Here is a 26,714-nt window from a genome sequence, read left to right on the forward strand (position 1 = left end):
CCTTGGAGGACCTGTGTCAGGGCGGCTCTGGGTTGTGGGCCTCCCACAGAACCTGCTCAAACCAACACACTGGCTCCAGCTTACACTTCTGCTCCTGGCCTCTGTTCCTCCACCCAGAAGCCTCTGAGCAGGACAAGAGGCGCTGGCCTGCCTGGGGACAGGCATGCTGGGAGGGGGGCACTCGTAAGGAACAAAGCCTCAAACCTTTTGTCCGCAGGCAGAGCGGAAGGTTGACCCTGGGCTCTGGGTTCCTCCCAGTCCTCTCCCCATGGCCTTTGAGGAGCCGGGTGGGATGGGCTGGGCCAGGGGTGGACAGCTGGGCCCAGAGAGCCTATGGTTGAGCAGGCCGGCCTGGCAAGCAAGAAGAGGAGGAGCCTTGAGGGGAGTGGACCCCATCCCAGTGAGGATGATTCCTGGAGTCAGGAGACGGTGTGCAGAAAGAGGCAGCAACGAGGCAAACACCCAAATCTCTTTTATTGGGGAGAATGGGGCACTGGGGTGGGCCCAGGGGCCTTCTCACTGCACGGCTTGTTCATTGGCGCTGCTTCCTGAGTCCTGTGGCTTCATCACATCAGGCAGCTCCGGCGGGCTAGAGAAGGGCTCGATGCGCAGGGCCTCAAAAGCCTCATCTGGTGGAGAGGAGTGGGGAGAGCTGGAACAGGTAGCCACCTCCGGCTTCTGGGGGCCTCCGAGCAAACACTTGCCCCCAAAAAGTGAGTCTCCTCCACTGCCCTGACCTCCCTGCATCCAACTGCCTGGACTCCATGGCCCTACCGGAATGTCTCCCCCTCCTCCAGGTGCAACCTGACCCCACTCCCCGCCCCCAGGCTGGCCATCCCTCCACATCCATCACTGAGCCTGTGGGCTGACCTGCATCCACCTACCTGTTTCTGGCTCCATAGCCACCATCACTCCTCACCCAGAATCTCACCCATCTCCTTGTTCCCTTCACGTTACCTTCCTACTAAGTGATTTTTCAAAGTCAAACCAGATTCTATTCCTCCCCTGCTTAAAACTTGAGCTTCCTGTCACACTCTGAATAAAATCTCAAGTCCTCACCATTATGTCTCCACCTGTCTCCTGTGCTCCCCAGGGTTCTCACATCAAGCTCTTTCCTGCCTCAGGGCCTTTGCACTTGCTGGTCCCTAGCCTGCCACTCAAAATGGCATTCAGGGTTTCCCCAGCCACACCATATAAACAATCACTCCATCCCAATGCCCTGTGCATTGCCTGGGGAGCACTGACCACTAGCCCAAATGGCCCTTTGCTTCTTTTGACCAGCTGCTCTCCCCACTACAACAGCAGCCCCAGGAAGGCCTTCCTTGTCCTGTTCCCACTGTGACCCCAGCACGGAACAAATGAACCCTACTTGACAACTTTTCTCCTGTGCTTTCTTCTACCTGGGAGACTATTCTCTCCACTTGGCTCAGGGTTCTCAACTGATTAGGTCCCCCAGGGAAAGCTGGCCATGTCTGGCAACAGTTCTGGTTGTCAACTTGGGGGTGGGTGTAGGTGGCTGCAACCGGCATTTAGTGGGTAGATGGCCACCTCTGGTAGTGGCCAGAGATGCTGCTAAAGATCCTACAAGGCATGAGACAACCCCACACATGAATTCTCCAGCCCCAAATGTCAGTAGTGCTGAAGTTAAGACACCAAGAACTAATTCATCTTCCAAGCCACATACCTGCAGTGACAATTCTTGCCTTCATCATTTTTCCCATTCTTTGGAAATAAAGTCTGGATGATGCCATTTAACAGTTGATTTGACACTGTCATCTCCCTAACTGAAGCTAGTTTGGGGGTGGGGAGACATACCCGTGTCTCACACCTCCTCCAGCTGCACCAGGAAACTACTACCTGGGAAACAGGTCCACTTAGAAGTGTGTTTCTGTAAGTGAAAGTAGCCTGTGGGGGAAGTGAAAAGCCTCTAGCAAGACAGCAATCACCTGCCTGAGGGGTGATGCCACCGGGGTCCACAGCCACCACCTCATTCAACGCCATACTGGGAGTCATGGGGAAACACAAATCACCTCTTGGTGTCATGATTTCTTCATCTGCAAAATAGGTCTAGCAACATCTTCCAAGAGTCGCTGCAAGCCTACAGGGTGCCTTTGTTCCAATCAAAGAATGGGACACTTCCTCTGGGAGAATACAGCCTGGCCTTAGCGTAGCAAGTGGACCAGCAGAGGAGCTCTCAGCCCTCACCTGCTCCCTTCAGAAGGGCCTCCCTGTACAGGGCCTGATAAAAGTCTGCACCAGCCCGGCACCTGCTGCGGTGTCACATGAGGGTCAGAAGCAACCCACATAAAGGCCCCTAAGATTTCCATTTGCTGACCACTCAAAGGCTCTGGCCTAGGATGCGTGGGGGCTCACAGTGCCTCGTGTGGGGCTGGTCCTAGTATCACCCCTTTATGGGGACAGGAACTCCAGTCCACCCGAAGACACAGCTGCTGAGGCTTCGCACAGTTATCCTTATGAAACTGAAAAGTGTGGCTAAGGCTATTGGCTCCCTCCTCAGGCCTCACTACGTTTTCTTACAAGAAGCCAGAAAAATAATCCTTGTAACTTCACTCAAGTTTACCCAGCCATCCGCACAACCCCTGGGTCCAAAGCTATAAAATACCCTACGACAGCTATTTAAGTTTCCAGAGACAAAGAATAAAACTCACATTTCCTCTCTTTTTCTTGGGGGAAAGAGGTACATTGGAGGGAAGTAAACCACCCCCATCCCTTAGGTTTCTAAACTTTGGGCAGGGGGATATGTGGTTGACGAGAGTACACGCTCTGGGGCAGGGAGGGGCTGGATCTGAATCTTGGATCTGCAGTCCCAGCAAGTGACCTAACCTCTGCAGGCTGTTTACTATTCCTCAAAATGGGCATATAATACAAGTCCGGCATGCACAGGGACGCTGGGGGATTAAGTGATGTACTGCAAAGACAGTGCCTGGCATGGTGCCCAGCTCAGGCAAGGTCCTGGCAGTCTGCATCAGAACCGTGGCTCCCCACGTGACTTCCAGCAAGCCTCGGAGTCCACGTCTCCAAAATGGGCATGGCAGTGCTTACCTCCCAGAGCTACTGAGAGGATGAGATGGGCCAAGAGAAGTCAAATGCCGAGTGCAGGGCCAGGTACTCAACAAGCCCTCTGTAAACGTAAGCTGGTATCATGACTAGGAATCTTTGAATCTTTCATGAAATAGGCTTCAATTTCTACAAGCATCTCATTTGCTTCTCATCTCTTTTATGGAGAAACAAATACACTGTCACAGCACATTGCCTGTACTTTGTGGACTGGGAAGACATTGTCCTGGAGACTTTGAAGAACTGCAGACTCCCTGACAACCCCATTCTTTGGCTGTTTCCACCCAGCCTGGCTGCCCTTCTCACCTGCCCGGAAGGCCAGCCCCACAGTGGCTGGGGCCTGCGGCCGTGCTGTCTGACTAGTGAAGCCACACTCGCCCAGGGTCTTGCCATCATCCAGGAGCTGGTCATCCTGAGGAGAGAGGCAGGCAGGGTCTCAGGAGAGGACCCAGGAGGGGCAAGTCCAAAGACTTCTCTGGTCAGCAACTACACTGGAAGTCAGAAGAGGGAAGAGAAACAGCCCCAAGCAGGGCCCAGGACACCCTAGGGGAGATCAAACACAGTTTCCAGGGCTACACCCAAGACTTTCCAAATCAGAACCTCCCAGCGTAGGGCTCTGGAATCTTTTTTTTCCCCAAACTCCAGGTGAATCTAATTTTAAGAGCCAGTGACCCAGTGTGGCCACAGGCAGACCTGGTTTGAATCCCAGCTCTGCCACCTTGGACCAAGTGGTTGATCTTTTTGATGTGAAGTTTCTTTATCTGTAAAATAGGAATTACTGGAATTCCCAACTCATAGGGCAGCCAGGAGGTTTCAATAAGTGACAGAGACACAAAAAGCACCAAGTACAGCATGTGGAAAGAGCATAGGCAGCAGGAAGGGTCCTTATCAGGGAAGCCCCAGCAGGTATTAGGGAGGAAAGGCCTTTAGAGACTAAGGGAGTGGAGGCTCAGCCTGCAGCAAAAGGCCAGTTTCCAGGCAGAAACACATCAACACACTTCCGGCAGGGACGTCTGGATGCTGCCAGAGACTTTCATCAGGCACCCACACACCAGATTCCCCAATGAAAACCACAAGCCATCCTTGCTGAATAACTGCAGTTGGTTATTATTGTTATTATTATATAATAACTGCAGGGGGAAGGGGGGTGGGGACAAGCTCTCAGAACATCCGCAGGATGTCAAAGGGTAAACAGTTCTTTGGTGAAGAACTAGTGGGACCCGACTCATCTGGACACCCTCCATTTCTCTGTATTAAGAAGCAGTTGGGGGGCAGCGTAATTTTACTGGGCCTGTAGAGGCTTAAAGGCATTGGGGTTCAAATTCTGGCTCTGCCAATGACCTTGGACCTGCTAAGTGGCCACCTCGCCGAGCCTCAGTGTCCTCAGCCGCAGAGCAGGGCTGCCAGCAGCCAGCATGTCGCGGGTGGGACCGTTGTAGGGCTCAGATGTGACGCTGGCCCTCGGCGCTGAGCGCGGAGCCGGGCGCGCGACCTTAGAGCCGATCTTACTCGAGATCCCCGTGCAACGAGCACTCTCGGGGCCTCACCTCCCTGAGTCCGAGCGACGGCCCGCGCGGGGGAGGCCCGGCCACTGTTTACATCAGCGGCGCGGCCGAGCGCCCACGGCCGGGCCGCGGCGGCGGTTCCCGGCAGCGCCGGCCCCCGGCCCGGCCCCCGCCCGCCCGCCCGCCAGGACCGGCGGGCCGCACCTTGTACAGCCGCTGCTCGTCGGGAGGCCGCTTGAGGATGCCCTCGACGATGCGCTTCAGCTCGAACACCGTGCTCGACTCCTTGGCGTCCGTGAAGATCGTGGTCTTGTGGCGCCGGATCATGAGGAACACGTCCTGGGGGCGGCAGGCCGGCGTGAGCGCGGGGCCCAGGCCCCCCCGCGCGGCCCGCCGCCCCCGGCCCGGCCCGCCGCCCCTCCCCCCGCGCCCGCTCACCATCGCGGCGACTGCCTCTCCCCCTCGACGCGCCGGCGCGGCCGCGCTCCGCCGCGTTCCCGGCAGCCCGCGCGCCGGCCCCCAGGCTGCCCCGCGCCCGGCGGCCTCGCCTCGCCCCGCCCCGCGGCCGCCATTTTAAGTGATCAGCAAACGGGTCGCTGCGGCCGAGTGTCCGGCCGCCATCTCGGCGCCGGTTGCCGGAGTGGCCGAGGTGGTGGGAGAGGGGCAGGCGCCGAGCATGGGAGGGACGCAGGAGGCGATGGCGCCATCTTGGCAGTGGCAGAAGCGAGGTCTCCGTGCTGATGCATCAGGGGAGGGCTCGGCGCAGGCCCTGCCTTCTTTGGGGATGTCCGCGGCTGCCTTCGCGAGCGTAGGGCACTCCCACATCCCAAGGAGAGTGAATGCATGTGCGTCTTGGCCATGAGATGCGGCAGTCACATCTCAGCGAGGCCGGGGCTGCCATATTGGGGTTTCTGACACACGATTGCGGGGCTCCTCGGCGGCCATTTTGAGGAGGTTTTAAGTTCTGGACTTCCCGGCCACCGTAGCGGAGGACTGTCCCCGTGTCCCCGCCCCAGCCTTGGACGTCGGGATTGTTTGATCCAGTTCGGAGGGGCTTTACGGCGGGTAAGGACCCCAGGAAGTTGCTGTTGGGGTTAGGGAGTAGGACGGGCGAACTTCCTGGGAAGCAGCAGCGGGCGTGGCCGGAGTTGTTGCCCGTGCTCCCCAGGAGGAGGAAATGGGAGCCCGCTGGCCCCAGGGGCCTTGGGCACCCGCCCGCCTCCTGCCTGGGTCCACTCGGTCTCCGGAAGGGCCTGTAGGCTTGATTTGCCTGGCTCGCCGCCCTCCTACGGGAGCATCCCTACCGACAGCCTAGGCCTTCCTTCTTGGGTGCTGGACACCGTCCTGCGTCGCCCCAAATTGCAGTTAGGCTGGAACGAGCGAAAGAGGCTTGTCTGTCACCTAACCACTCCCCGGGAGAGGGAGAGCCGCGGCCGGGTCATTGCCAGCGAGTGTCAGAGAAGGCGTGCATGGCATCCAGCGCGAGACGGCCAGTGGGTGGCTCTGGAGCAGACGGCTCCGCGCCTGTTGGGTCTGCAATGTGAGAATTCTTGAGGTGGAGCGGAGTCTGAAGATGCTCGTGCCTTGGCCCGGAATCAAGCCGGTGGCCAACCGCGCAGGCTCTATGCTCAGACCAGCCAGAGTTCAAAGTCTTGCTCTGGCGCTGACTGTGCAGCTTTGAGCAGTTCACCTCGCCAAGGCCCAGTTTCCTTCTCCATAGGACGGGAGAATAACGGTTTGTGAAGTTTGTAGAGTCCCCCCAAGAGTTAGCACTCACTAGACCTTTCCTGAGCCATAACTGTAGTCATTGTTGACTTCTAGTCTCTGGCTCCTCAGTAGCTTTCTCAAGTCCCTTCCTCTCCTGTGACTCTCCCCTCCCCGCACCCCAAGGCAGCCCTCACCCTGAGCCCAGGGCAGCCCTGGCCCCCTCCCAGCACCCCAGTCCCTGGCTGACCTCGGCCTGGGCTTCATTCCCTGAGAAGGAAGCGGTGATCAGGTAACTGGTGGGGTGAGTCCTTGGCCCAGGCTGAAGGTTCCTTCTTTTTTTTTTTTTTCCCCCGTAGTTTTATTTATTTATTTATTTGCCCAAAGCCCCAGTAGATAGTTGTATGTCATAGCTGCACATCCTTCCAGCCGCTGTATGTGGGACGCGGCCTCAGCATGGCCGGAGAAGCGGCGTGTCGGTGCACGCCCAGGATCGAACCCAGGCCGCCAGCAGTGGAGCACGCACACTTAACCGCTAAGCCAAGGGGCTGGCCCTGAAGGTTCCTTCTTAATCGCAGCATTTGTGTGCACAGAGTTGGAGGCGTTAGACCCTGTGCTGCTGAGATGGGAGAGCGAGGGGAGGGAGGATGTGGACCGTGGGGGCCAAGGAGGTTCTGAGGCAGCCAGCAGATCTCCGAGAATGAGGCAGGTGAAGAGTGAGTCTAGGGCTGCGGGGACGGGAGGAGCCTCCTCTCCACCAGTGATGTTCTGGCCCAGCTGTGGCCTGGGCACATCATCCAGAATCTGCTCTACTGGAGACCAGCATGTAGAGCCCCTGGCTGGTGGAGGCTGCCCTGGCTAGTGCCTCAGCTCAGGATGCCCACCAGGAGTCACTCTGTGGGGGATGGGGCAGCCCACTCAGCCCCACCCCATCCCTCCAAGGACAGTGCGTGTTCCCACCCACCCTCCTGCAGACCACTTGGGTTCAAGCCACAGCTGCTGCTGCTTTTTTGTGTGTGTGTGAGGAAGATTAGCCCTGAGCTGATATCCGACGCCAATCCTCCTCCTTTTTTTCGCTGAGGAAGATCGGCCCTGGGCTAACATCCATGCGCATCTTCCTCTTCTTTATATGGGATGCCACCACAGCATGGCTTGCCAAGTGGTGTGTTGTTGCGCGCCCAGAATCTGAACCTGCGAGCCCCGGGCCGCCGCAGTGGAGCGCGCGCACTTGACCACTATGCCACCTAGCGCACCCCTTGGCGCAAGCCCCAGCTTCTTAACTGTGGTCTTGGGCAAGGCACCGAGCCTCTTGCCTGTTTCCATCTGTGGAGGGGAATATACAGTTGGCCCCCATGGGGCATTTCAGAGCCTGAATGAGCTGATGCAGGGAAAGTGGAGTGCCAGGCTTCTGGTGGTGACTGGTGCGCGATTACGGCTGTCTCGGTGGTCAGAGCTCACCCAGCCCCAGGGGAGGTGGCGAGGAGGGCAGGGCCTACCTGGTGTGAGTCTTTCCCCTCAGAGGGGGTCTCTGAGCACCCATGGTGCTGTCCACTTGTGTCTGTTGCAGGAGTGATTCCAGGCCTCCATGTCGTTCAGTGCAGTGACGCCTGCAGTGGGAGTGGGGTGAGGAGGAGTTTGAGGGGGAGCAGGGCTGACCCCCGCGTCCCCGGCCCTGTGGTCTCACTGGGTGCAGGTCCTCCTCCTGGGGGCATGACAGACAGAACGGGAGGCTCACGATGGTGAGTGAGCCTGCTGGCCTGCCGCTCTTGCTTCTCTGGACACGAAGGCTTCCTGTGCCCTTTCTGCCCCCTTGCTTCACTCACCCGATGCTCACAGCAGAGACCCTTTGCCGGCCTCCGGACTAAGCCTGTAGGGCCTCACCTGGTGGGCCTCCCCTTCCTGTCCACTTTATTTTTTTTTAAGCATTGATTAATAAATAGCAATTATCGATGACCACTAGTTATTAGCGTGTCTCTCATTTGTAGAGTGTTTTACAGCTATTTTCATCTCCATAAGGGAAGTGACATAACTCTGTGGAATTTGAGTCAGTCGCCCACGTTCAAATCCAGCTCCACTTCTTACCTGCTGTGCACCTTGGGGCATGTCACCTAACCTCGCTGGGCCTGCTTCCCCATTCATGAAATGGGAAATGAGAACATCTCATGGGTGTTCTCTGATCAACTGAGAGCACACCCATGCCTGGCACAGCCTACGTTTCCAGTGGGCAGAACAATGATGGCCTTAACCATAATCTTGACTCTCTCAGCAGCCACCATAGTTGAGTGTTACCAGTTCAGGTTACAGTGTGGGGAAACTGAGGTCAAGTTGGTACTCTTGGGAGAGACGAGGCCATCCGGTTGCAGCACTACGAACCAGAGCAGGTGGGCAGCTAGGAAATGCCTGCCTTGGACAGGAGCCCAGCATGCCCTGTGCTTGGGAGTTCCCAGGACCGCCCTGGCCGCCCCAGGTGTGCCCCTCCAGGCTGCACAGTCTCCCAGCCTGTCACCTGGCAGGTGAGGCCAGGGGAGGATGCAGCTGATGCAGGGCCCGGTCCCCCCTCCACTGACCTTGCTGACAGACGGGACACAGCAGCACAGGGCAGAGAAGAGCTGTGATTTGCCCAGCCCCATGAGGCTGCCACACCAGCAATGGGCTGAGGGGAGGGGTCTGGGAGGCTGCACTGTTGGGGTGGGAGGAAGTGGAGAAAGCAAAAGGGGTGGTCCTCCCTCTACCATTCCCACCCAGCTGCCTCAGGAATCAGACCAGCTGGGATCAAATCCCCGTCTGCCCTGTACCAGCTGTGTGTCTGTGGGCCTTAGTTTTCGCATCTGACAGATGGGGAAAACCCACCTCCCAGAGGTCAGGTGAGAATCCCGTGAGATGGTGCAATGAAGCCCTCCGCGGTGTGGGGTGAGGCCTTGACAAGGAGTAGCTGGTTTCTTCTCATTCACTGACCCTTCCCTTCCAGGCCCAACTCCTGCGCCTCCTGCCCCTCCCACTCCTAGGATGCTCTTGCTTAGCTCCCAGGTTATGCTTCAGAAACACCGGGCTCTGAATGGGGACCCATTACTCAAATCACAGCAGGTTTGTGGTCAAGGCAGCCTGGCTCCCAGCCACTGGCTTGTTCCCGTGTCAGTGCTTTGGACGGCATCTTGGTGGTCCCTTGGCTGGCCCCAGGCTGAGGGAGCGACACAAGGACAGCTGGTATCACCCAGCAGGGGCTGATAGGGTCCCACCGCAGATGTGCCCAGAGCTTTTTGTAGGCTGGCCCACCACAGCCATGCCCCATTCTGGGCACCCTGGTCCCCGATGACCCCCCCCGGGGGCGGCCAAGCTATACCCCAGATGGATGGCCCTCAGCCTGGGGGGGAGAGCAGCCTGGAGCTCTCTCACTGCCTCTGTCCACAGACCCACCCTGTCTGGCCTGGCCCTGCAGCGACCAGTGGTGTAGCCACTCTCTCCCCTGGGAGAAAAGATGCGAGGGAGTTGAGGCTCCGGCCTGTGTGGGTCAACTGCACTCGGGCCTGCCCTGCTGGCTGTGCCTGCGGTGATGGCCTCCCCGTTCCTCTTCACCCACTGCCCTGTCAGCTCCGAAGATTAGGCTTTGAATTTTCCAGGTCTCATTCAGTTTCTTGCTCCTTCTGCAGTTCTGGAAACCGAGCTCTATCTATTGGAACAGGTGGTCCTCACCCTGGGGACGAGAAGATGGCAGGGAGGGGACAAGACACCAGGTCCCAGGCACACGAGGGTGGGCAGGGAGCTGCAAAGGGCCTAGGCTGGTCTCCAGATGCAGGTGTGTGGGAGTTCTGGGCTTGGGGACCTGGCCAAGGCTAGGACACAGCCCCACACTCCCCCCGGGCATGGATGGGGGTGATGACAGAACAAGGACAGCAGAAGCTGTGGCCAGGCCTGCCTGGGGGCTCCTGGTCCCTCTGGACAGAGGGCACAATGCCAGCTGCCCCAGACTCCTGCGCCTCTTCGAGTGCATGGGAAGGCCAGGTCTGGTCGGCCCACCCCACTACCGGAGGCACCTCCATCGCAGTGAGGCAAAATCTATATTCGTTTTCGATTGCTATGCAACAAATGACTACAAACATAGCAGCTTAAAACAACATAAATTTATTAAACCATAGCTCTATGGGCCAGAAGTCTGGGGGCTCAGCTGGGCGCTCTGCTCAGGGTCTCACCAGGCTGAAATCAAGGGTTCGGCCTGGCGGTGCTCTCAGCTGGAGCCTGGGGGAAGAATTTGCTTCCCTGCTTGGTCAGGTTGTTGGCCGGGATCAGTTCCGTGCGGTTGTAGCACTGAGGTTTCCCTTCCCTGGGCTGTCAGCTGGAACTGCCCTCAGCTCCTGGAGGCTGCACACGGTCCGTTGCCACGTGGCCTGCTCCATCTTCAAAGCTAGCAACGAAGAATCATCTCCTTGGTGTTGAGTCCCTCTCACACTTCGCATCTCGCTGACTTCCTCCAGAAGAAGAGGGCACGCAGGCCAGACCGAGCACCAGCTCACTCGGGTGTCTCTGGGAGCCCAGGCCCAGCCCCAGCCGGAGCTGAGAACGATTAAGTATGGACAGGAAGGGGAGGGAGGGAGGGAGGGAGCCTGAGACCCCCAGACACATGGGAGGTTCCTGGAGGAGGATAGGCAGGTGGGGTTTTGTGAGCCCCAAGGAGGAGGGAAAGGACGGATGGATGGACAGCTGGCCCCTTAGCTTTATGAGGCCTCTGAGCCTCAAGTCAGAAGGGGCAGGGTTGGGGGGATGTGCAGGTCCTGAGATGAACCAGCTGGCTGAGGGACCCCAGCGTCTGGCTCCAGGCCAGTGTCACTACATCAGAGGCTGAGGCAAGCCTGAATCCAGGGGCTGTAAGTGGCCACGTTGGTATAAACACCAGGACGGTTGGGCAGGGCACAGCCCTTTCCCCAGCTCACCACACCCACCAGGACCCAGCGCCCAGACTTCACACAGGTCAGTGGTCCCCCAGAGTCACCCTGCAGGAGAAAGGCGAGCTTAGGTGCCAGCCCTCCGGGGACTTCAGATGGCAGTCCCCCAGGCGGTGCCTCTGGGTTAGGGGCCAGGACGCTGAGCCTGGAGGTGGTATCTCCTGGGTCCTGGGTTCTAGGAAGGTAGAGTGCTGGGCACAGGGGTATGAACTCTGGAGGGTCCAGGCAGCTTTCCAAACCTGGCAGGCATCCTTGTGGCCCTCGATGTAGCCGGCGCACAGGTTCCCGGGCAGCACTATGCGCTCAGTGTGGGGCACACTGGTGCCCACGTGGTAGAGGCGGTCACAAGCGCGTGCATCCAGCAGGGGCACTCTGACTCCCTGCAAAGGTTGCCACTCTGGGAGTGGCACTGGGGGGAGAAGGGAGACTTTTGAGAGCTGGGAGAGGGTGAAGTGGAAAGCAGGGATCGTGGAGAAGCCTACTCGAAAGTCTGACCTGCCAGGCCAGGACTCCCCAGCCTGACTGGGAGGAGGTTCGGGTCCCTGGTGGTCGCGCTGGGCCCCCAGATTGGGGCAGTGGGGGGCTGGGATTCCCGGTCACAGGGAGGTGCAGGGGGATCTCTTGTCCCTCCCACAATGCCCCCGTGCTCCCTCCCTGCCTCACCTCCCGGGTGGAGACTGCCCCAGCCAGTGACCCAGCACGGTGTGCCGGGGGGAGGGCGGGCCCCGGGCTCGGGCAGGCAGACGGGCTGGACTCGGGCGCTCAGGGGCACCGGGCGGCGCAGCTGCAGCAGCGCCAGGTCGCCGCGGCCCCCGTCCTCGGAGTAGTCGGGGGGCAGCAGTACCCTCCGCACGGTGGCCGAGAGGGCGCGGGGCGAGGCAGGACCCAGGTGCAGCGCCCCCAGGCGCACGCGGTACTCAGATGGCAGCACCAGCCTGCGAGACAGGGCCAGGGCCTCTTACAGCGCCCCGCCGCCCCACGTCGCCGCCGTAGGGCCGCAGTCCCTGCCGCACAGTCCCCGCGCCGCCGCCAGGTGGCGCCCCCGCGCCAGAGCCCTCGGGGAGCAGGAGAGCGCCCCCGCCCGAGGCTGGCCTCTGGCTGCTCGCTGACCTCGGGAAGCAGTGCGCCGCCGTCAGTACCCACTTCGGGGCGATGAGGGAACCCCCGCACACGTGCGCCCCGCGGTGCTGGATGCTCGCCTGCCACGGCCACTCCCCGTCGCGGGCGTCCTGTCCCCCTACGATCCGACTGGACACGCGAGGCTGCCCGCAGGCTGCGAGAGGACAAGGGGAGGGCGAGGGTGGGCCGAGAACTGGGGGCCTGGGAGGCGAGTGGGGACGAGGAGACACAAGGCCAAAGCCAAGGAGGCATTGGCGCTGGGGGACTCTGAGGCTTCCTTACCTGCAGACTCCAGTGTCCCAGCAGCGCCTGGAGGAGGAAGCAGGGAAGGGACTAGATTATGGATTTAGTGTCAGATAACGGGGTGAGGGGGGAAGATCAGAGATTAGGAAGGGGAATGATCAGAGATTAGGAAGGGGAACGCAACATACTTGTCGCACTGACCTGGTGCCAGACTTTTGTGCAATCAGTTACAGCATTTAACCCTCCCCGGGGTTACTGCATTTAACCCTCCCCGGAACGCTGTGAGGTGGGGGCTATACCCATTACGCAGATGAGTACATGCAGGTTTGGAGAGCCCAAGGGCAGTGACAGAACTTAAACCCAAGATGAGAATGCTCTAGAGTGCTCTAGGGGAACCCGGCCAGAGAGGAGTGAGATGGGGCATGGGATCCAAGGTCGCTGTGGTCAACACCCCTAGCCCCTGCCCCTACTCACACAGCAGCAGTGGGAGCAGGACCTGGAGGCAGGAAGCCCTCCTCATTCTGTCTTCAGGGCTGGGCCAGGTAAGGATGGCAGTGCCCAGGGCTAGGACTCTGGTCAGAGCCTGCAGGGAGAGAAGGGGAGGGTCCTAGCCCCTGGCGCTAGCTTCCAGAGGCCCTTCTGTCTTCCCTCAGTCCCTGGTTGGTCCCCGACCTATCCCCATGGTCCAGGCTCTATACACTTCCCTCTGCCCAGGCCCTGGGGACCACCCCCACCCTCCCCAGCCCCTGCGAGATTTGGGCTCCCTAGGCCTCCACATGAGCCCTGGAGCCCGTCCCCTCCCCCAGCCTCTATTTCCATTGCCCCACACCCGCCCTGGCAGCCCCTGGACCCTGCTCTCACTCTCTCAGCGCAGCCGGTGCCCTCCCTGCTGACTGGACTAGGGGAGGACCTGGGGGCTTAAAGGGCCAGGAGGCGACGGGGGCCAAGCCAGGGGGTAATTAAGGAGGCCAGGGCGGGGCTGCGGCTTTACCAGTCCAGCCTGGAACAAGGATGCTTTGAGCAGTGCTTCCGAGGTGGCAGGGAGGGGACAACTGGATTTCTCAAAGGAAGCCTGGCTTGGGCCAAGATACTGAGAACTGGGGGCGGGAGCCTGGGTGCTGTCAGGTGAGTGGGAGGCGGGGGCCTGCTGTCAGGCCAGGAAGCTCCGGAGGATCCTTGGCAGCTCATCTCTGAACCCGATCCTGGCTCCGGGCTCCTTGCAGTGCTGGCTGCCAGGGCTCTGAGCGCTATTGTTCTGTCCAGAAATCTCAGCTCGGCCAGCCCCACGTGGAGGCCAGTCCCCAGACCTGGCCAAGCCCCACTCGGGTTTGCAGGAACTCAAAGTGGGGAATGGCTGGTTCAAAGCTGGCAGCACCCCTTGTGAGGCAGAAGCAGACCTGAGCTTGGGAAACAGCCTACTCTTCAATTTGGGGTGGCCAGGACAGCGAGGTTGCTGATCTCGGTGACGCTGGGAGATGCTGGGCACAGGACTCAGTGGAGGGCTGCACCTGGACCAGGCCCACCACCCAGAAGGCTCTCGAGCCTCTGTCTACCTAGTCAAGTCCTCCTCATCCCGCAGCCCTCCACTCCATCCCCTCTCGGGGGCCTTCCTGCCCACCATACCTCCTCCCTGGCCACATCACAGTGTGAGTTGACGTGCGATGGAGGAGGCTTGATTCTCGTCTGTTTGTCTCCCCTCCATGAGGCAGGATCTGGGTCTCTGTCCCTGTCTTAGTCAGCTCAGGCTGCCAGAACAGAATACCACAGTCTGGGCAGCTTAAACAACAGAGATTTATTTCTCACAGTTCTGCAGGCTGAAAAGGCCAAGAGCAAGGTACTGGCAAGGTGGGTTTTGTTCTGAGACCTCCTCTTGGCTTGTAGGCAGCTGCCTTCTCGCTGGGTGCTCACAGGGCCTCTTCTTTGTGCCTGTGGGGGTGGGGGGCTGAGGGAGAGAGCGTTCCCTGGAGTCTCTTCTATAAGGACACTAATCCTACAGGATCAGAGCCCCACCCTCATGACCTCATTTCACCTTAATAAAGGGTCTATCTCCAAATACAGTCACACTGGAGCTTAGGACCTCAACATGGGAATTTTGGAGAGGACACAGACATTCAGTCCATAACAGTCCCCAGTGGCCAGAACAGTGCCCAGCGTAGAGGGTGCACTGAGTATCTGGGGGTGAGTGAAAAGGGTGAGCAGGGCAGCAGGCTGGGGGTGAGTGCGAGGGATCCGAAAGAGGGGACCTGGTGGCGGCCGGGCCCCAGGTCCAGCGGAGTGGAGGGTGGGCAGCCTCAGGCCTGACCTCTGCCGTCCAGGCCCCAGGACCACCCGGAGCCCACGCTCGAAGTCTCTGGAGTTGGCTATGGTGCGCCCTCCCTCCAGCTCTGAGAGCTTGGGGGAGCCTCTTCTTCTGTGAAGGCCGCCTCGTGGGCTGCTGTGAAGACTAGTGGGTGAGCCAGCTCTCCAGCGCAGGGCTCAGAGCCGTGCCTGGCTCATGTCCACGCCACAGACGTGCCACGAGGATGAAAGACGCCAGCCCTCCCGTTCTCCCTGCAGCTGCTGACCTCATTACCCCAGCTCAGCCGCCCTCAGACGGCTCGGCCGGCCGGGGTGGGGTCAGGAGGGCAGTGTTCCCCTTGGTGCAGAGTTGGGGGCAGCTGGAGAGGCTCGTGGGAGTGAGAGTGACAAGGGACTCTGGGAACATACAGCCATCTCTGGGGACATGGTGAAACTTCAGAGGGGAGCTGGCTGGAAGACTGGGCGCCCTGTTCAGCAGGGGACCTTGGTCTCTGCCCGTTGGAATTGGGGTGAAGGGGGAAGGCTAGAGGATACCTGGGGACATGGACAAGGAAACGATGCTCACTGAGAAACTGGCTCGTGTCGGGGAGGGTCCGGAACTGGCTGAATAATGGACAGTCGAACCTTGGGGGGAGTAGGAAGGGAACCCTGGAAAGGGCCCCCAAACCCAACTCCTGTCTCAGACTGAGAAACTGAGGCGCAGACTCCTGCTGAGCCCACAGCCCCTGCAGCCTCACTCTTGAGTCCCTCTGCAGAAATGGCCCCTGGGCAAATGTCACCTACTTGCCCCGGGAGGCTGCCTGGCTCACAGCCACCCTTCTCAGGGCCAGGGCTGAGTCAGCCCACCTTGTCTGGTGCCTAACCTGCCTCCAGGCCCAGGAGTGGGCAAATGACCCCAACTGAGGCCATCATCCTACCATGTCCCCAAGGTCACAGTGATTGGTCAAGGGGTGACACATGACCCAAACCCAGCGATCGGAATCCTCCCCTGGGATTTTTACTCTGGAGGAGGGAGAGAGAACCACTTGGGGCCCAGGCAGGGAGCAATCATAGCCGTGGCTACAGGCGAGGACTCTCAGCGGGCCTGAGAGCCTGGAACCTTCCAGGCTGAGAAAGAGGGTGCTGCGGTGTTGCAGCTCCTTATTCCAGTCATCCTCGCCCTCCCGGGCTGCCCTTTGTCCCTCATCCTCGCCCTCCTGGGCTGCCCTTTGTCCCTCTGACGCAACTTTCCTTCACTCATGCTAGTTCCAGGGCATTCAGTTACTTACAATCAACTTCCGTAAATGCCAAGGATGAAAACAAAATGACGCTATTAACAGCCCCCAGTGGCCCCAGAGCACGGTCCGACAGGGTGGGGGGAAGGTACCCCCCAGCCTGCGGCCCTGCCCAGGTGTGTCTCAGTGTGGCAGTGCCTGGCTCACTGTCCGCAGCACAGGACTCTTCTCTGACAAGTACACAGCCGGCCCTTGGCCAGACCCAGGGGCACCCGGAGAACCAGCAGCGGGGGGCAGGGAGGGGCCTGGGGAGACCAGACAGCAGCAGCCTCTTCCGAGTCCAGCTGGTGTGCACCACGTTGCGGCAGATCCTGGCCCTCTGGGACGGCCGCAGCCAGAGCCCCACATCATGCTGGGAGAGACCAGGGGTCGTCCACATCAGCCTGGGAGAGACAAAGCTGTTCGGGTGAGCCAGGCCGTGGGGAGTGGGCACGCTGTGGCACCTGGCGGGAGTCCTTCTTAGCCTCTGGGTAGGTGGCCCCGAACATGACCCTGTGGGTGACGTGTGCCTAGGCAGGTGCCAAGGTGTTCCTGTGGACCAGTGCGTCACACAGGCCCTGGGCCACCAGAGGCTGCTCTGCCTGCTGCTAGAGGAGAGGCAGTGCCAACCCTGCCAGGCGGTTCTGCAGGGCTTTGTCGCAGGGCGGCCGGGCTGGGGCCAAGCGCTTGACCGCCTATTTAATGCCTATTAAATAGCACTGTCCTCCAGCAACACATGGGACACCAGGCAGAGAGTGCTCTGCGCGGGGTCAATTCGGAGGGCCTCTGGGGGATGTGAGATGGGACCACCCTCAGGTTTCAGCTCCTGGGGAGGGTGAGCAGTGGTACTGGAAATCTCAACGATGCAGGAGAGTCCCACAGACTCTCAGAAGACCCCGCCACCCAGGGATCTGCTGGCCCCTCCGAGTCGGGGCTCGACAAGTCGACACACAGTGAGAGGTGGACACAGGCCCTTGTGAGCTAGGTGACTCGGGCAGTCATGTGACCTCGCTGAGCCTGTTTCCTTACCGTGAAAAGGAAACCCTCACAGGGTTGCCACGGGGCATGACCCAAGTGCAGTGCCCTACAGACCTGTGCAGCTGTCGGGGTGGGGCAGAGCCGAGGAGGGCCCCCACTCCAAACTCTCCCACCTGCCTCCCCATAGCGGGGACTGTGGGGGTGGGGGGAGGAATCCAGACCCCCCAGAGCTTCTCACACCTTTCTGTGCTCACAGCACTGGGGGAGCTTGTGAAAATGCAGGTCCGCCTGAGCAGCTCTGAGCTGCCCCTGAGTCTGTCCTGCTGGCCTGGTCCCTTGGCCACGCTGAGGCCGGGTTCTGGGATCCCAGTGCGGGGGCCAGACACGCTGGAGCTGCTCTGTCCACCCAGACCACCTGAGGGCGCTGCAGCAGCTCCCCAGGCACTGAGCCCCCTCCGGGGGTGTGCTCCATCTGTGCCCCCATGACCACCCTCCACCCATGGGTGGTCAGGGGAGAACCGCCCATGCCCAGCGTCCTTGTCCTCCAGGGGGCCGATGCTGAGGCGCATGCCCTGGGGTTCTCAGAGGGCCCAGCAGGACTGTGCCTCAGATGCCCACAATGGTAACCTCCTCGTTCGGCAAACGTCATCGGGTTTCTTGCTTCCCTGCCTCAGTTTCCCCACTCCTCCCTGGGGCTTTTGTATCACCTCCCAAATAAACTACACGCACCCCAGTCCTGGTCCCAGGTTGGCCTCTGCGGGACAGTGGTGAGACCAGGAGCGTCTGGCGTCTGTGTGATGGGGAGCACCAGCTTGAGCCTGGGGGCGCTCGGGGCTGTCCTCCACAGCACCCCCACTCCAGTCCTCCTAGCCCCCAGGGACCTGGCGCTACTAATGTCCTTCCCTAAACTATCTTTCTGACTGAACTGACCCAAGAGGGTTCTGCTGTTTGCAACCAAATCCTGTACAGTGCAGATGGTGGAGGAAGATTTAGGAGCCGGTGATGGGTCCTGGGATGGCCAGGACCTAGGTGACCGTGAGGCCACTCAGGTCTACAGATACTCTGCACAGCATCAAATTGAACATGCACACGTGTTTATTAGGAACGGGACAGAAAGGGACTGGGCCTGACCCAGCAGGCAGTCCTGCCACTGGGGTGCCCACAGTCCTGGAAGAATGTGCCTGGTGCTGTGGTAACTACTGCACCCTCACGGGCTCAGGTGCACACAGCCAGCTGCAGGAGTGGGGCAGCCCAGAGCAGAGCGAGGGGCAGCAGCAGCTGAGTGGGGTCTGGCTTGGGTGTGCTGCAGGCCATCAGCGTCTGGATCCAGCTGAAGTACCTACTGACGTTGGTGTAGATACCGGGCCGGTTGGGCCTCCCACAGCCCACTCCCCCGCTCACGATTCCAACCTGAATCCACAGCCCATTCTTTTCACAGGTCAAGGGTCCACCTGAGTCACCCTGGAGAGCAGCATGAGTGAGCCAGGCCTGGGGTGGGGCCGGAGGGGCCAGCAGAGAGGCCAGGAGAGCAGGAGGGGCTGTGGGGCTGGGCAGACTGGGTGCAAATCTTACTCCTCCCCCTGGAAACAAATAAGCCCCAGTTTCTGCATCTGCAAAGGGGCAACAGGCTCCACCCCCTGGGTTTCACGTGAGGATCAAAGGAGGTACAATTAACTTAAAACAAGAAGCTTGTGTTACAGGCTGGATAAATAAGGGCTAGGATTATTTTCTCATGAATAAACTCTGAGGGTGGATTGGTGGGGGTCATGCGGGTTGCTCTCAGGCCCAGGCTTGGGAGGGTGGTGCCTGGTTCCAGCAAGGCCCTGGTTTGGCCAAGGACACTCACTTTGCAGGAGTCAATGCCGCCTTCCTCAGCACCAGCACAAATCATGTCTTCCCGGATTCTTTTGAGGACATGAGGCTGTTGAAACAGGTAGTTACACCTGGAATTGTTTATGATGGAGACCTGCACTTCCTGGAGATTGTGGGGAGGTGGCAGAGCTGCCAGGGGTTGAGGGTGGGAGAGAGAAAGACAACAACCTTAGCCTCTCCTCTGCCATCTGAGACAGGGGGAGGATGAAGGGGGTGGACTCCCTGGGGCACCCACAGGCCTAGGCCGTTGCTCTAGCCCAGCAGCCAGCACATCGTGGTGATGAACAATCTCACAGAAGGACCCAATGGATGGAGAGGCTGTTAAGCGCCTCCTTGAGACTCAGTTTCCCTGTCTGTAGAATGGAGATAGCCCCTGCCAGAGCCAGTGGGGAGATTCCTTGGCTAAAGCATGCATAGGGGAGGGGTTGACACAGCTGAGATTGTTTATAATTAATATACTACAGCTGCAGGATCCAAGACGAAAACTTCCCAAATTTGATGAGAGATATGAATCTACACACTCAAGAGGCTGAACAACTCCAAGTAGGATCAACACAAGAAGATCCACGCTGAGAAACATTTTCATCAAAATATCAAAGGACAAATACAAAGGGAGAATTTTGTAAACAGCAAGAGAGAAGCTACATGTCAAGTATAAGGGATCTTCAACAAGATTAACAGCCGAATTCTTTTCAGACAGCCTAGAGGCCAGGAGGCTGTGGGATGACATATTTAAAGTGCTAAAAGAATAAAACAGTTAACCAAGAATTTTATATCAGGCAAAACTATCCTTCAAAAAATAAAGGAGACATTCCCAGGTAAACAAATGCTGAGAGGGCTCCTCACTAGTAGACTTACCCTACGAGAAACAGAAGACGGAGTCCTTCAGGCTGAAATGAAAGGACACTAACCAGTAACTTAAACCATAAGAAGAAATACAGATCACTGGTAAAGGTAACTACACAGGTAAATCTAAAAGCCGGTATTGTAGTTTTGGTTTATAACTTCTATTTTCCTATACAAAAGACAAATGCATAAAACAATAGTTATAAATCTCTGTTAGTGATCATACAATATATAAAGATGTAAATTGTGACAATAACAACTTAAAGGGGAAGAAGAGAGCTGTATAGGGACAGAGATTTTGTACACTCTTGAAGCTAAGTTGGTATTAACTCAAAATAGATTGTTATCATTTTAAGTTGTTAATTGTAATCCCCAGTGCAACCGGTCAGAAAATAACTAAAAAATATACAGAACAGGAAATGAGAAGGGAATCAATACAGTACAGTAATAAAAATCAATTAAACACAAAAGGAGGAAATAAGAAACAAAAAAGATATGACAAGATATAGAAAACAAACAGAATAATGGTAGAAGTCCTTCTTTATCAGTAATTAATTTTAACTCCAATTAAAAGGCAGAGATTGGTAGAATGGATTAAAAACACAGGATCCAACTATATGCTGTTCACAAGATAATTTTAGATCCAAAGGGACACATCGGTGGATAGTGAAAGGGTGGAAAAAGAGATTCCATGCAAATAGTAACCCAAAAAGAGCTGAGGTTGCTACACTAATGTCAGACCAAATAGCCTTTCAGTCAAGACATGTTACAAGGGTCAAAGAAGGACATTATATATTGATGTAAGTGTCAAATCTCTCAAGAAGATATAGTAATAATAAACATTCACAGACCTAACAACTGAGCCCCAAAATATATGAAGCAAAATTGACAGAATTGGTGGGAGAAATAGACAGTTCTACAATAACAGGTGGAGACTTCAATACCCCACTTTCACTAATGGATAGAGCAATCAGAGAGAAGATCAATTAGAAAAGAGAGACCTTGAACAACACTACAAATTAACTAATCTAACAGACATATACAGAATAATCCACCCAAACAACAGCAGAATACACATTTCTCTCAAGTGCATGTGGAACAGTCTTCAGGACAGACAATATGTCAGGCCAAAACATAAGTTGCAATAAATTAGAAAAGACTGAAATCATGAAAAACATATTCTCCAGCCAAAATGGAATGAGGCTAGAAATCAATTCAGTTTTCAGGAAAACTGAAAAATTCACAAATATGTGGAAATTAAACAACATACTCTTAACCAACGGATCAAAGAAGAAATCACAAGGAAAATTAGAAATTATTTTGAGATGAATGTAAATGAAAACACAACATACCAAAACTCATGGGATGCAGCAAAAGCAATTCTCAGAAGGAAATTTATAGCTAGAAACGCCTATGTTAATAAAGGAGAAAAATCTCAAACCAATAACCTAACTTACATCTTAAGGAACTAGAAAAAGAGCAAACTAAACCCCAAGGTACAAGAAGGAAGGAAATAATAGAGGAATGTAAAAAATCAAACTAGGAAATAGAAAAACAATAGAGAAAATCAACAAAACCAAAAGTTAGTTCTTTGAAAGATCAACAAAATTGACAATGAAGTAGGGACATTACCACAGAGCTGACCTTATGGAAATAATAAGGACTTTAAGGGAATACTATGAACAATCGTATGGCAAGAAATTAGACAACCTAGAGGAAATGGACAAATTCCTAGAAACACACAAACTACCAAAACTGACTCAAGAAGAAATAGAAAATCTGAACAGACCCATAATAAGTGAAGAGATTGAATCAGTAGGCAGAAACCTCTCAATGAAGAAAGGCCTTGGACCAGATGGTTTCACTGGTGAATTCTACAAAATATGTGAAGAAACTAACACCAATCCTTCTTGAACTTTTCCAAAAAATAGAAGATGAAGGAACACTTCCTAATTCATTCAATGAGACTAACATTACCATGACACCAAAGCCCAGACAAGGACACCACAAGAAAAAGAAACTACAGACCAATATCCTTTATGAATATATATGCAAATATTCTCAACAAAATACTAGCAAATTGAATCCAGCAGCATATTACAAGAATTGTCCATCATGACCAAGTGAGATTTATCCCATGAGTGCAAGGGTGGTTCAACATATGAAAATCAATCAATATAACATACTACATACTACATTAATAGAACAAAGGGGGAAACCACATGATCATCTTAATTGATGCAGGAAAAGCATTTGGCAAAATCCAACACCCTTTCATTATAAAATCATTCAATAAACTAGGAATAGAGCAAACTTCCTGAACATGATAAAGGTCATATGTGAAAAACCCACAGCTAACATCATACTGAACGGTGAAAAACTGAAAGCTTCAGGAACAAAACAAGGATGCCAGTTTTTGCCACTTCTACTGAACATTTTACTGGAAGTTCTAGTCAGGGCAATTAGGTAAGAAAAAGAAATAAAATGCACCCAACTTGGAAAGGAAGAAGTAAACTATCTCTATTCACAGATGACATGATTTATATAGAGAAAATCACAAAGAATACACAAAAAAGGACTAGAGTTAATAAACGAATTCAGCAAATTTGCAGGCTCCAAGATCAAGACACAAAAGTCAGTTATATTTCTAAATACTACCAATGAATGATTCCAAAAGGAAATTTTAAAAGAAATTTAATTTACAATAGCATCAAAAAGAATAAAATAGTTAGGAATAAATTTAACTGAGGAGATGAAAGACTTGTACACAAATAACTACAAAACATTGCTGAAAGAAATTAAAGAAGACCTAAATAAAGGGAAACACATCCTGTGTTCATGGATTGGAGACATAACGTTATTAAGATGCCAATACACCCCCAAAGCAATCTACAGATTCAATGCAATCTCTATCCAAATCCCAATGGCCTTTTTAGCAAAAATTGACAAGTTGATCCTAAAATTCATATGGAATATCAAGAGACCCCAAATAACCAAAACAATATTTAAAAAGTAGAACAAAGTTGGAGGACTCACACTTTCCAATTTCAAAACACACTATAAACCTACAGGAATCAAACAATGAGGTCCTGGCATAAGAATAAACATATAGACCAATGGAATAGAACTGCAAGTCTAGAAATAAACCCATACATCTATGGTCAACGGATTTTTGATAAGAGTGTCAAGACAATTCAGTGGAGGAGAGAACAGTCTCTTCAACAAATGGTGCTTGGACAACTGGATATCCTAATGCAAAAGAATGAAGTAGGACCCCTACCTCACATCATACACAAAAATCAACTCAAAATGGATCAAAGACATAAATATAAGGCTAAAAATATAAAACTCAAGAAAACACGGGGGTAAATCTTCATGACCTTGAATTTGGCAATGGTTTCTTAGATACGACATCAAAAGCATAAGCAACAAAAGAAAAAATAATTTGGATTTCGTCAAAATTAAAAAATTTTGTAAATCAAAAGACACTATCAAGAAAGTGAAAAGAAACCTACAGAATGGGAGAAAATATTTGCAAATCATATATCTGATAAGGGTCTAGTATCCAGAATATATAAAAAACTATTACAACTCAACAACAAAGATAACTCAATCTATATACGGGTAAAGGACTTGAACAGCATTTCTCCAAGGAAGACATACAAATGGCCAACAAGCACATGAAAAGATGCTTAACATCACTAGTCATTAGAGAAATGCAAATCAAAACCACAATGAGATACCACTTAATGCCCACAAGGATGGCCAAAATAGAAAAATTGGAAAATAACAAGTGTTGAGGAGAATGGGGAGAAATTATAACCCTCATTCATTGTTGATGGGAATGTAAAACGGTGCAGGCGCTGTGGAACAGTCAGTTCCTCAAAAAGTGAAACATAGACTTGCCATGTGATCTAGTAATTACACTCCTAAATATATATACAAAAGAATTAAAAAGAGGTGTTTAAACAAAAATTTGTATACTAATGTTCATAGCAACTCTATTCACAACACTCAAAAGGTAGAAGCAACACCAATGTCCATCAATGAATGAATGGATAAACAAATTGCAGTACATCCATACAAGGGAATATTATTCAGCCATAAAAATAATGAAGTTCTGATACATGGATGAATCTTGAAAACATTTTGCTAAGTGAAAGAAGCCAAACATGAAAGGTTACATGTATGATTCCATTTACATGAAATAGCCAAAACAGTAAATCCATCGAGGCAGAAAGCTGGCTAGTGGCTGCCCAGGGCTGGAGGAGGGGTAACGGGAGCGCCTGCTTCATGGTGACGGGGTTTCCTTTGGGAGTGATGAAAATGTTTTGGAACCTGACAGAGTTGATGGTTATACATTGTGAATGTACTAAATGCCACTGAACTGTATACTTTAAAATGGTTAATTTAATGTTATATGAATTAAACCTCAAAAAAAAAAAAAAAGGAATGAAGTACAGACACACACACTACAACATGGACGCACCTTGAAAACATTCCTGAGTGAGAGAAGCCAGGCACAAAAGAGCACATAGTGTGTGACTGCATTTACATGAGGTGTCCAGAATAGGTAAATCCATAGAGGCAGAAAGCAGATTAGTGGCTGCCAGGGGCTATAGCCCTAGGGCAATGTAAGTATGGGATTGCACTTTGAGATGAGGAAAATGTTCTGCAATTAGGTAGTGGTGATGGTTGCCCAAATCTGTGAATGTACTGAAACTCATAGAGCTGTATACTTTAAGAGAGTCAATTTTATGGTTTGTGAATTAAATCTTAATTAAAAAACAAAAACAATGCCTGAGGCCTTTCTTACAAGTCCACCCCCAAAACTCCCACACCCCTGCAGGCTGGGGAGTGCAGTCTGGAGCCCAGCTGGCCTCCCTCTCCACTCCGGCTTCTGGGTCACAGTCTCTGGAAGGGAGAGGAACTCAGCGTGGTACAGAGGTCCTGCCGTTTCGCGGGGAGCAGGAGCAGAAAGCAGGTGAGGAGAGAATGCTGAGCCGGCCAAAGGAGGGGCCCAGCTATACATGGACCGAGGGGGGGCTGCTGTGGCTGGTGCCGCCCGAACAGGGGGTAGAGCAGGATGCCCCCCTTCCCCACCCATTTGTCCCCAGCCTCACGGTTTTTCTCATCGAGGTCCCCCCAGCCGGTCACCCAGCAGTTGTTCCGGTTCTGGAACTCGGAGGAGGAGGCCGGGACACAGATGGGCTGGACGTACTTATTGTAGGTGACGGAGGAGGAGAGCTTCAGCAGGGCGATGTCATTGAGCAAAGCCCCCTGGGATTGCGGGTACATAATAATATCCTGCACTCTGTAACGATGGTAGAAGGCCCACAGGTTCCAGAAAGGTGGCCTAGAAGACTGCTCGCCAAACTGGACCGTCCACTCTGAGGGATTCTTGTGCCTGGCAGGGGAGGAAAGAGGGGTCAGGGGTCCTCAAAGGAGGGTGGGCCACCTCAGCACACCTGGGCCAGATCCATGAGGCGAGACCGCCGGGGCTGCTACTGGGGCTCAGCCTGAATGCTGTTAGCAGCTCTTCTTAGGGACCAACGCCTCCAGTGGAGAAATGGTGAGAGCCGGGAGAGGCCACAACCCAAGTCCCAGACCCTGGTGATGTGGCGGGGCGGCGGGCAGTGGGGGGTGGGGGTGGGCAGGAGGGTGCCTCCCTCTGCCTCTCTCTCATCTGGCCAGTGACTCAACTAGCCCCTCACCTCCAGGAGCCCTCCTAAGAAAAGAATGAGCAGAGTGGAATCAAAACAGCTTCCGTGGTGACTGTCGCCCCCAGCCAGGCTCTGCGCCCAGCACTTACCCACCTCAGCTTACTCCTCCCACCCCTGGTACACCTCTACTGGGAAGTGGGATGAGGAAGGTGAAGGCTGGTGGTGCCATTTGTGGAGAAGAGAAAACAAGAGAGAAAAGAAAAGAACAAGACACACCAATGTGCGTGGCAATCTTCCGGAAGAAAATGAACAAGGTTCCCACCAGAGGCACTTACAGGAACTCGCGTGGATGTAACCGGCTGCCCCCAGGCCTAGGGCTCAGGAGAACAGGAGGGCCAGGCGTGCGCGCAGGTCCCAGTGGAGCCCCAGTCCCTCCACCCCCGCTACGGTCAGCAAGCCGCCAGCCCCTAGACTCACTTGACGAAGCAGTGCGCGGCCGAGAGCACCCAGCGGCGGCTGAGCAGGCTCGCTCCGCAGTGGTGGCCTTTAGGCAGGCGCAGGCTGCCCATCCACGGCCAGCGCCCGCGCACCGAGTCTTTTCCGCCCATCACGAGCGTGTGGATGTTCCGTTGGCCACAGGGCCCTGGGATGGGCAGACGGACACGCGGCTCAGCTGCAGGAGACAGGCCCACCCTGCGTGCCCTCGCCCGTTGGGGTGCGCGAAGGGAAGGGGCTCCCCGGAAAACCGCGCACGTGCTGGGGTCGTCACTCTACGAAGGGGACGCTGGGAGCCCTCCCCACCTGGTCCGCAGGTGCCCGCCCCTTTCCCCCAGGGGCCCATCAGTTACATGTGAGCACCGACGAGTTGTTGAAACCTGGGAGTAGAGAGAGAAAAGATGAGGCGCCCTTTGCTCTCCGGCCCAGGTACCCTGCGCAGAGAAGCGCGTGTCCTGGGCGCCTTACCTGGATACAGCACGACCTGATCCTTCAACCCTGAGGAGAGGCGAGAAAGTAAGCTCCCCTGGGTCTCCACGTGCTCCATCCTCCCCCAACACCCCTCGCTCGGCCGGCAGCCCCCGCCTGAGCTCACCCCGCCTCCCGAGTTCGACTCCCACCAACAGCTGCGCCAGCAGCAGCGCCCCGACCCGCACGTCCATGGCCTCCTCTCCCGGCCGCTAACTTGGCGCCCCCTCTGCTTCCGCCTGCTCCAGGGCCCGC

General features: G+C 55.1%; 3 protein-coding genes across 4 annotated transcripts; all 3 read right to left on the bottom strand.

The window, feature by feature from the left end:
* Window positions 1-457: 457 nt before the first annotated feature.
* ELOB (elongin B) lies at window positions 458-5,458 on the bottom strand. Of its 2 annotated transcripts, none has more exons than XM_058570255.1 (4): window positions 5,255-5,458; window positions 4,788-4,922; window positions 3,385-3,490; window positions 458-629 (listed from the first exon to the last, which is right to left on the bottom strand). In XM_058570255.1, exons 1-4 carry the CDS (start codon window positions 5,441-5,443, stop codon window positions 517-519), a joined length of 543 nt encoding a protein of 180 aa, XP_058426238.1. In that variant the 5' UTR covers window positions 5,444-5,458; the 3' UTR covers window positions 458-516. The 2 variants fall into 2 exon arrangements, with proteins under 2 accessions (XP_058426238.1, XP_058426237.1); XM_058570254.1 differs by lacking the exon at window positions 5,255-5,458 and adding an exon at window positions 5,022-5,082.
* Window positions 5,459-10,421: 4,963 nt separating this feature from the next.
* Window positions 10,422-13,106, bottom strand: LOC131422756 (serine protease 33-like). Its single transcript, XM_058570256.1, has 6 exons — window positions 13,061-13,106; window positions 12,626-12,652; window positions 12,335-12,497; window positions 11,888-12,159; window positions 11,464-11,633; window positions 10,422-11,272 (listed from the first exon to the last, which is right to left on the bottom strand). The coding sequence occupies exons 1-6, from the start codon at window positions 13,104-13,106 to the stop codon at window positions 11,114-11,116; spliced, it is 837 nt and encodes a 278-aa protein (XP_058426239.1). The 3' UTR covers window positions 10,422-11,113.
* A 5,625-nt stretch (window positions 13,107-18,731) lies between these two features.
* LOC131422035 (serine protease 41-like) lies at window positions 18,732-26,653 on the bottom strand. The gene is made up of 6 exons (XM_058568888.1): window positions 26,587-26,653; window positions 26,460-26,489; window positions 26,345-26,371; window positions 25,974-26,139; window positions 24,957-25,240; window positions 18,732-19,116 (listed from the first exon to the last, which is right to left on the bottom strand). The coding sequence occupies exons 1-6, from the start codon at window positions 26,651-26,653 to the stop codon at window positions 18,791-18,793; spliced, it is 900 nt and encodes a 299-aa protein (XP_058424871.1). The 3' UTR covers window positions 18,732-18,790.
* Window positions 26,654-26,714: the final 61 nt, after the last annotated feature.

Source organism: Diceros bicornis, chromosome 26 (assembly GCF_020826845.1).
Source record: "Diceros bicornis minor isolate mBicDic1 chromosome 26, mDicBic1.mat.cur, whole genome shotgun sequence".
NCBI lineage: Eukaryota > Metazoa > Chordata > Mammalia > Perissodactyla > Rhinocerotidae > Diceros > Diceros bicornis.

Bases quoted from the DNA above. Each gene is read 5' to 3' on its own strand.
- ELOB (XM_058570255.1), bottom strand. From the start codon at position 5,443: ATGGCCAAGACGCACATGCATTCACTCTCCTTGGGATGTGGGAGTGCC. The intron at 3,491-4,787 runs GTGCGGCCCGCC...CTCTCTCCTCAG, and splicing joins ACGAGCAGCGGCTGTACAAG to GATGACCAGCTCCTGGATGA. The intron at 630-3,384 runs GTGAGAAGGGCA...CCTCTCCACCAG, and splicing joins GGGGCTGGCCTTCCGGGCAG to ATGAGGCTTTTGAGGCCCTG.
- LOC131422756 (XM_058570256.1), bottom strand. From the start codon at position 13,106: ATGAGGAGGGCTTCCTGCCTCCAGGTCCTGCTCCCACTGCTGCTGT. The intron at 12,160-12,334 runs GTCAGCGAGCAG...CCTGTCTCGCAG, and splicing joins GCGGCGCACTGCTTCCCGAG to GCTGGTGCTGCCATCTGAGT. The intron at 11,273-11,463 runs GTTTGGAAAGCT...TTTCTCCTGCAG, and splicing joins GCCACAAGGATGCCTGCCAG to GGTGACTCTGGGGGACCACT.
- LOC131422035 (XM_058568888.1), bottom strand. From the start codon at position 26,653: ATGGACGTGCGGGTCGGGGCGCTGCTGCTGGCGCAGCTGTTGGTGGGA. The intron at 26,372-26,459 runs GTAAGGCGCCCA...CTCTACTCCCAG, and splicing joins TCAGGTCGTGCTGTATCCAG to GTTTCAACAACTCGTCGGTG. The intron at 25,241-25,973 runs GTGAGTCTAGGG...CTCCCCTGCCAG, and splicing joins GCCGCGCACTGCTTCGTCAA to GCACAAGAATCCCTCAGAGT.